Source organism: Tetrao urogallus (assembly GCF_951394365.1).
Source record: "Tetrao urogallus genome assembly, chromosome: 12".
NCBI classification, from domain to species: domain Eukaryota; kingdom Metazoa; phylum Chordata; class Aves; order Galliformes; family Phasianidae; genus Tetrao; species Tetrao urogallus.
In genome coordinates, this window is record NC_136825.1 from 24,710 (window position 1) to 34,634 (window position 9,925).

Consider the following 9,925-nt stretch of genomic DNA (forward strand, 5'->3'; position numbering starts at 1 on the left):
ACTTATATTGCCCTCCTATTTCCATGGGAGAGTACAAAACGTACCAAAGAAACAGACTGGTAACAAACCTTATATAGAACTGTATCATAGCAACAGCGTCGGGAAATTGTGAGTCTAAGACGCTCAACCAACGAGCGAGCGCCAGGAGAGATTTCCCCGCGTCGAATTAGGGCACCGAACGGAATGCATTCCGCTGACCGGTGCGCAATCGCTCCGTTGCCAATAGGTGGCGTGCGGCCGTTATTGTAATAGTGAATAAACTGTCGCTATCGCTAAGATCCTTGCCTAACTGAAATTTTTGACTTCGAGTGTTTCTCACAGGAATCAAACATGTGCCTACTGTGTTGCAATACTGAAACACAATTGGGACAGCATTAACATGCTATTTCCACAGCAACTCCAACAAAGATTTCTCGCCTCGTTTTTTGCATCCCAAGCTTTTTGCACTTTGCCAACATCTCTGTTTAACTATTTGACTGCAAAATCTGCCACTGCAAAACTCTAAGAAATCTATCAATAAGATAACCTTGAGCCTTTTACAACAGAACCACTGCAGCTATTCCAGCTGTTGAAATTTAAAGAAGCCTAAAAAAATACACAACTGCATAACAATTTTAAAGCAAAAGAAAAAAGTATTTCTTAGGGGGGAAAAAAAAAGGCAAATTAGTTTGTATTTTGATCCCTTTATATGAATCAAAAACAATGAATATTTTAAGTATGAAACTGGAACAAAACTATAATCAATGAACAAAGATGTCTTTTATCGAAAGAATTTATATTTTAAAAACAACACTCAAAACAGCACAAACAGTTGCAAATTTACAATCTCACAAGTATCTTGCTGAATTTTTCACAATTTTTTTCTGTTTATTTGTTTTGTGGTGTAAGAAGCTTGGGGGGAAAAAAAAAAAAGCTTTACTTTGTGAACCAGCAGGCAGGAAGATAATTAAAGTCATTAGCCAAGGATTTTCAAACTACCTATACACTGCAAAACAGATAGATACACTCTCCCTTTTTCCCCTCCCAAATCTCTCAAAGTAATGGCTTAGTTCTTTGGGTTGAACGATGACCAACTGAATTGATTTTGTCTTCTTGGCAACACTAAATCCAGTGACAGATCTCTTTGTTCTTTTTCTGAATCCACTAGTTGATAGCCCAGCATGTTTATAGCGCCTTTGCAGACGTCCTGTATTTTTTTAATTTTCTGGAATGAAAGAACATTTCTCCAGGCCTGGGAAACATTAACTGCATCTCGAGATGTGATTTTGAAGGCTTCTTTTTTTTTTCCTGATCCCTGTCCATGTGTGATGTTATAGACCCAACTTTTAAGTGTGGGGGTCAAACTAAGATCTGCAAATTTATACATTTCTGAGATTTCTGACAATGGGTCTCTTACCAGATCTTCAAAACGGATCATTAGATAGCGATCTTTAAGGAAGCTAGGTGGTTTTAGAGTTGCTGTTTCATAAATCTGAACGTGACTTCTACAAATCTCTTGCATTACTTTATATTTGCTGTCTTCCACTTTAGTGCCATTGGTACTCAGAACAATTCCATTGTCACGGGCTAATGCTTTGACTGATTGTTCTCGTGACTTTACAACCGCCCTGGGGTCACGGACCAAATGGATTATTTTGAGGTTCAGGGATGGATCGGTGAGAAGTGGGTAGAGGACCTTCAGGTCAAAGAAGCGAACCTCCTTGATGACAATGTGGCTGTAAGTTTTACAGGCTTCTTCCACCTTGCTGAATGGGTACCGTCCACAAAGAGTTTTGCATGCCATTTCACTGGTTATGTCAGTACGCTGAAAGGAGTCACAAGCGGGAGCTGAACACAGAGCCCGACTCACTGCCCACTGGAAAAGGTCAGATAAGTTTCTTTTCCAAGGCATATAGGCATCAAAAACAGACATATCACAGAGAAAGACTGACCTGACCAGGTCCCGCACCGCCATGTGCAAGACTTTGGCGCTGTTCTGGTACATTGTAACCCATACATGCCATGCAGGCTCCATCAGGTAAAAGACACTGGGGTGCTGGCTGAAAAGCTGGCCGACAAAAGAAGATCCCGACCTCCAGGAGGAGAGGATGAGGATGTGGACTTGAGACGATTTCTCTTCTGAATGAGGAGTGAAGCTATTGTAGCGAGCGTACATGAAGAGTAGGAATCCAGTCTGGACCATAACAAGAAGCGTAATGATTGTGCTAGAAATCCGAATCCTTGCCATTCTCACTAGGCAATTAAAAAAGCTGAAAAAGAGAGGGAAAACAACAGTGAGCAGTTGATACTGTAGCATAATAACAATAATGCACAGTACAAACTCTAGCATTAGTAAGACCCTTCTTTAAATACGCATATGTATTTGGCACTCCTTGGTTCCATCATTCAGGGAGGAGAGCATCTGCAGATGGATAGGTGTTGGAAACAAATAAATAAATGCATTACAGCAAGATCACAGTAGAAATAAATTTGGAGCAAAAGCTTCATGCTGAAAGAAATCTTGAAGCTGCTCAACTGCTCAAAACATAGAATGCTCTCTACTTGGAATCTGGCAAATACTGCCAATGGAAAAAAAAATCCTAATCGCTCCAAAGTATTTCAGTCTTTGTCTAAAATTACAAGGGTTTCCATCCTTTGAAAGGAGTAAGCGGCAACATTAACAACTGTGGCTAATGAAATCAAAACTACCTTATCAATGACTGAGCACTGCACCCTGTGGTGACAGTAGGCTGCTGCACCAGCTGATCATTAAGCACAACTCTCCATTTTTCAAAACTACAGAAGGGTGAAAGCTTGCAATTTGAAGCAGCTTCTGGCCATAAATGTTATATGGAACAAGCAGTTGATGCATGCACTTGGGCTACAGTGTGCTGAGGGAGCTGGCAGAGGTCACTGCCGAACCTCTCTCCATCATCCTTGAGAGGTCTTGGATAATGGGGGAGGTCTCTGAAGACTGGAGGAGAGCCAACATCACTCCGGTCTTCAAAAAGGACAAGAAGGAAGACCCAGGTAATTATAGGCCTGTCAGCCTCACCTCTGTCCCTGGAAAGGTGATGGAACAGCTGTGCTGGATGCCATCTCCAGACAACTGGGAGAAAAGGAGGTGATCAGGAGTAGTCAGCACGGGTTCACCAAGGAGAGGTCGTGCTCAACCAGTGTGGTGGCCTTCTATGATGTTGTCACATGCTGGGTGGATAGTGGAAGAGCGGTGGATGTAGTCTACCTTGATTTTAGAAAGGCATTTGATACTGTCTCCCACGATATCCTCATAACAAAGCTGAGGAAGTATGGGATAGATGAGTGGACAGTGTGGGGGGTTGAGAACTGGCTGACTGGCAGAGTGCAGAGGGTCGTCGTTGGTGGTGCAGAGTCTGGTTGGAGGCCTGTAAGCAGCGGTGTTCCTCAGGGGTCGGTGCTGGGTCCAGTCTTGTTCAACATCTTCATCAATGACCTTGATGAGGGGATGGTGGCCACCCTAAGCAAGTTTGCTGATGATACGAAGTTGGGAGGATTGGCTGACACACCTTAAGGCTGTGCTGCCATTCAGCAAGACCTGGACAGGCTGGAGAGCTGGGCAGAAAAAGACCGGATGAGGTTCAACAAAAGCAAGCGTAGAGTCTTACATCTAGGAGGAATAATTGCATGCACCGGTACAGGATGGGGGATGAGCTGCTGGAGGGGAGCTCTGTAGAGAGGGACCTGGGTGTCCTGGTGGACGACAGGTCGGCCATGAGCCAGCAGTGTGCCCTTGTGGCCAAAAGGCCAATGGCATCCTGGGGTGCATTAAAAAGAGTGTGGCCAGCAGGTCGAGGAGGTGATCCTCCCCCTCTGCTCTGCCCTGGTGAGGCCTCATCTGGAGTACTGCGTTCAGTTCTGGGCTCCCCAGTACAAAACAGACAGGGATCTCTTGAAAAGAGTCCAGCGGAGGGCCACAAAGATGGTGAGGGGCCTGGAGCATCTCCGCTATGAGGAAAGGCTGAGTGAACTGGGTCTGTTCAGCCTTGAGAAAAGAAGACTGAGAGGGGACCTGATCCAGGTTTATAAATATCTGAGGTGTAGGGGCCATAGTGGTGAGGCCAGGCTCTTTTCAGTGGTACGTGGAGACAGGACAAGGGGAAACAGACACAAGCTGCAGCATAGGAAGTTTCGCACAAATGTGCACAAGAACTTCTTTAGGTGAGGTGATGGAGCACTGGAACAGGCTGCCCAGGGGGGTGGTGGAGTCTCCTGCTCTGGAGATGTTCAAGTCTCGCCTGGACACCTACCTGTGCGACCTGGTTTAGGGAACCTGCTTTGGCAGGGGGGTTGGTCTCGATGATCTCTAGAGGTCCCTTCCAACCCCTACAATTCTGTGATTCTGTGATACAGTGCCCTGTGAGTGACTACATGGAGATGGGATTTAAGGAACTACCGACTTACGAGTTAAGCATTCCTCACAACCTTTCACTAGAGATTTTTGGACCTAACCCTTTATGCTCTTACTTTTGCAGATTTCACTTGAAAGCAGTCAGAATGCAGACAACACCAAAGCTTAGAGCTGCAGCTAGAGGGAAAGGATGTCATCCAAAGGGACCTTGACAGGCTGGGGGCGGAGGAGGGGGGCATGCCAACCTCATGAAGTTCAACAAGGCCAAGTGCAAGGTTCTGCATCTGGGTTGGAGCACTTTCAAGCACGGATACAGATTGGGCAGAGAATGGCTGGAGAGCAGCTCCGAGGAGAAGGATTTGGGAGTGTCAGTTGATGAAAGATTCAATGTGAGCCAGCAATGTGCTCTTGCAGCCCAGAAGGCCAACCACATCCTAGGTTGCATCAAGAAAAGTGTGACCAGCAGGTTGAGGGAGGTGATTCCATCCCTCTACTCAGCTCTTATAAGACCCCATCTGGAATACTGCATCCAGTTCCAGAGCCCCCAACACAAGGACATGGAGCAGGTCCAGAGGAGGGCCACAAAGATGATCAGAGGGCTGGAGCACTTCCTCTATGAGGACAGGCTAAGAGAAGAGCGCGGGGAAGAGAAGGCTCTGAGGAGACTTTACAGCAGACTTCCAGTACCTAAAGGAAAGCTGGGGAGGGATTTTTTATGAGGCAGGTAGTGACAGGATGAGGGGAAATGGTTATAAACTCTAAGAGGGTAGATTTAGACTAAATACTGGGAAGAAATTTTTGACTGTGAAGGTAGTGAAACACTGGAACAGGTTGAGGATGCAACTCCCTGGAAGCACTCAAGGCCAGGCTGGATGGGGCTGTGAGCAACCTGGTCCAGAGGGAGATGTCCCTGCCTATAGCAGGGGGTTGGAACTAGATGATATTAAAGGTCCCTTCCATCCCAAACCATTCTGTGACTGTATGTTAGTAGTCTGAATTTAAAGGAAATAAGATCCTTATGTGTGAAGATCACACTGAGCATTTTATATATAAGCATTTACTATTCAACTGCACTTAATTTTTTTCTTATTGCAGCAATAGGTACCTATATTAACACTCTCTGGACTCTGTTGAAAGCAAATCATGTAGATTAGTAAATACAAATATAAACCTATTTGACATAATAAATGTCTTTTTGTGCTAGTAGAGAAAGCTGAAAAGAAAGGTTAAGTGAATGAAATGGTAGAAATAGACAGTTATCAGCTCTTTACAGTATGACAACAATCACAGGGGGTGAAAGGGACCTCAAGAGATCATTTAGCCCAACCCCCTGCTAAAGCAGGTTGCATACAATGAATTGCATAGGTAGGTGTCCAGATGGGTCTTGAATATCTGCCTAGAAGGAGACTCCAGAGCCTCTCTGGGCAACCTGTTCCAGTGCTCTGTCATCGTTTCTGTAAAGAATTTCTTTTGCAAATTAGTACAGAACTTCCTGTGCTCAAGTTTTAGGCTGTTACTCCTTGTCCTATAGCAATGCACCATTGAGAAGAGCCCAGCCTCATCCATTTGCCTCCCACCTCCCTTTAGAGATTTATAAACGTTTATCAGGTCCCCTCTGCATCTTCTTTTCCACATGCTGAACAGACTCAGGTTACTCAGTCCTTCCTCATATAGGAGATGCTGCAGGCCCTTTATCACCTTTATGGCCCTCTGCTGGACTCCATCTAAGACATCCCAGTTTTTTTGACCTGGGGCACCCAGAACTGGACACAGTAATCTAAATGTGGCCTCATCAGGGCAGAGTAGAGGAGGAGGATCACCTCCCTTGACCTGCTGGCCACACTCTTTTTAATGCGCCCCAGGATAACATTGGCCTTCTTGGCCACAAGGGCACACTGCTGGCTTGTGGCCAACCTGTTGCCCACCAAGACCCTCAGGTCCTTCTCCATCAGGTCATCGCCTAACCTGTAGCAATGCGTGCAGTTACATGGTGCAAGATTCTACACTTGCTCTTGTTGAACATCATCAGGTTCCTCCCTGCCCAACTCTCAAGTCTGTCCAGGTCTCAACAAATGATAACAAAACCTTCCTCTCAGCACTGTATCATCAGCAAACTTGCTGAGGATGGACTCTATCCTTTCATTCAGGTCATTGATGAAGATGTTGAACTAGATGGGACCCAGCACCAACCCCTGAAAACACCACTACTTACAGGCCTCTGACCAGACTCGGCACCACTGATGACAACCCTCTGACTCTGCCAGTCAGCCAGTTGTCAATCCACCTCTCTGTCCACTCACCTATCCCACACTAAGTTTCATAACAAGGATGTGGCAGGAGACGTGTCAAATGCTTTGCTCAAGGCACACAACACCCACTGCTCTCCCCACATCTATCCAGCTAGTGATGACATCATAGAATATCTCATCAGGATATAAACACTATTCTAAATGAACACAATTTTGCTACTAAACACAACAACATGGAAGCCTGATATATAAGTAAAGCACTGAATAAATACACATTTTCAGTGTTTAAGATCAGTCTTCTATCCTTTTGTGAAAGTTGGGACGTTTCTGAGCAATGTACACGCATGCAGACTGCAAAAATAAATGAATAATTACACAACAAAATGCAGCATCTATGAGAATGTTGTCCGGGGTATTTCAGTGCATGAGATCACACACACATTCCGTTCAAGAATTTCTCAATAACACTGTCTTTTATTTCTAAATTTCTCAATCTAAGCACGCACAATTCTATTCACATATAAATATTCTTTTATATTTGCAATAGTGTCCTCCAGTTTTACAGTTCTTTAACCCTGTATTAAGCTTACACTGCTCCAATGTACACCTTGATAACATATTAAGATCTTTCACAACTTCTCACAAATGCAAAAAGCTGCTGAATACCTTGAAGGATCACCCTCCCATAAAACTCTGAATATTTATAAACCTACTAAGTAGATTACATGATATCATAACCTTAATCACAAGGGACAGGAGCTTGTACTACAGGGTGCTCCTTCTGATCCTGTTTATTTCCCTGCAGGACTCACCAGAGGGTGCTACTAGGCAAGCTCTTCCTTTAAAAACGGAAGGACAACATGCTTAAACATGGTCAGCTAATAGGTGAAAAACTGGCCTGTGCCTTGTTCTGTGCTGCCTCTCTATTTGCCTGCCCTCTCTTCCTCTACCTGCAGCTCAGCACTGCAACCTGCCGAACCCACTGGGACCCTTGGGAGAGCAAAGGAGCTTGTTCCTGCTTCTTTTCTCCCTTCTTTGCTTCACAGCTGCACTTCCCTGGGGTTGCACCAGCCTTACTAGAGCAGGCTTCTTGAATGCAATAAATAAATAAACAGACAAACAAAGGGTGGAAACAGAAAAGGCACCAGAGCAGCCAGATTTCCTGCCATTACTGACCCTTCAGCTGCCATCTCATTGGCCAAATCACCTTTTACATCTCCGAAAAACTTGAAGTATCACAATATTTGGTACCACGATATATGCTTTCATACACGTGGATGCTGCTAAGCATTAATTATTTTAATAATAGTTACAATATTCTCAGATTCTGGGGAAACTATGACTTTTTTACTACAGTACTTCCTTGGAGAAAGCTCTGGAAAATAGAATAATCAAAATTCTAATTCTAACAAATTCCCAGTACAGAATTATCTTTTCATGAGCTGATGCAACTGCTCAGAACATGGTCTGAAAAGCATCTGCACACACAGTTGCAGTCAGGTCACAGTCTAGAGTTAAGCTCACTCATCAGGTTTGTCTGTTAATGGCTACTACTAGAAGCAGGATCCTGGACTAGGTAAACCCACAGTATGCTCTAGAATGCCTATTTCTATGTATTTTGCAAACTAAACTAATTATACAAATTAGATAGCAAAGAGATGATTTTCCTCATCATTTAAGCCAGCTCTGATAGAATGCTGAGCTGCAGAGCCAGTAGCATCTGCCATCATTCACCGAAAGACCAGACCCAGTGCAGAAAGCCACCCAGTTTTAATCAGAAGGGTAATAAGTACATAAATAAATCAGCAGTACTCATCTCAATAAGCTTGCTATCTAAACAGGGCACTTTTCAGATGTAACACAATATAAAAATGGAGTAGGGATGAAATAATTTGAGCCGAGGAGGTTTGTTCAGCCTGCGCTTTTAGGGACATGTATTTATTTGTAGCATAAGACAAGTTATGTTGTAATCAAGAAAATGAATCTATGGAAGTCTGAGAGCAGGATAATTACTGAGTGAACTTCCTTTCACTACAGAATTTAACCCTAACAGACTTAATATATTAATAAAAATTAATTTTAGATTAAAAAATAAACAAAACAGATCCTACTGTTATATTTTACTAAAGTTACTATAAAGACAGAAAGAGCAGTGCACTAAGCTTGAGGCAAAAGACTGGCTTGGAAGACTGTCAGAACAAACAGGTCTGAATCTGTTGCAGAAAGACTGAAAAATTGGGCTAGAATAAATCAAAGAACTGGAAATAACTGAATGAAAAATAACAAGTACCTTCTTCTCCAAAAGCAGTTCTGAGCAACTGAATATCAACTGTCTTTGCCGAAGTCTTATCCAGTCATATTATGTCTAAGAAAATTTTCAGCATACTTTCTTTTAAAATAGTTTATATTTATGAAGCATTTTTAAGCTGAAGTCTTTATGCATTACAAATACTAAATGCAAAAACATACAATTAAAAGACTTTCAGAATGGATTTCATCCACTGAGAAATGAATACTCACTTTATTATACACTTAGGCTTTTGTTAGCTGAAAATTATTTCATCCTATATGCTCATCATACTTTAAGTGCTGACTTACAGACCAACCATTAGAGTTGAATATAAGTATAATTTATGTCCTCACGATTCACCAAGGCATACTTCAGTACCGACTGCAGAAAAGATCGTACTAGTAAATGCCAACATGCATTTTATAGAATTAATAGGAAAATGTTTGTGCATGGTTTGATAAGCACAGCAAAGTTCACCAGAGAGCCTGTATTTTATGCAGGTTTAGTCACTACGTACTTCAGATGTAAGACATCGCATCACTGTGTATAAGAAAAGAAACACACCACCAGAATGGCTTCCATCAGCTGACATTAGAAACAAATTTTCCACTCAAAACAGTGAAAAACACAGGAACATTACAAAGCAGATCCAAGAAAAGGGCACAATATTGCAGTAATTCTTGCCATAAATCACCCTACTGACACAATGCCACTTTCCAGTGGTCTTCCCAAACTAGAAATGGTGCATCTTCACAGGGCAAAAGCTTATTGCATTGCCAACAATACGAGGATTGGCTGGAGGGGGGTGGGGGGTGGAGTGTGGATTAGCTTAGAGGATGTCTTCTATAACCATTGGTACCTTTCCAATAGTTTTGCTAAATAGTTGAAAGGGTTGCCTGCTTAATTATTTTAACATAACAGTGAAAGTAGAACAGCAGAAACAGTAAAGCGCAATAAATGTACTATAATCAGACATTTTGAAATCTGACATCATTTCTTTTACAATCTATTAGAAAATCA

General features: G+C 42.9%; 1 protein-coding gene across 1 annotated transcript; it reads right to left on the bottom strand.

The window, feature by feature from the left end:
• Positions 1–1,045: 1,045 nt before the first annotated feature.
• Positions 1,046–2,242, bottom strand: LOC306951177 (carbohydrate sulfotransferase 6-like; the record flags this gene model as incomplete). Its single annotated transcript, XM_079541616.1, has 1 exon — positions 1,046–2,242. Exon 1 carries the CDS (start codon positions 2,225–2,227, stop codon positions 1,046–1,048), a length of 1,182 nt encoding a protein of 393 aa, XP_079397742.1. The 5' UTR covers positions 2,228–2,242.
• Positions 2,243–9,925: the final 7,683 nt, after the last annotated feature.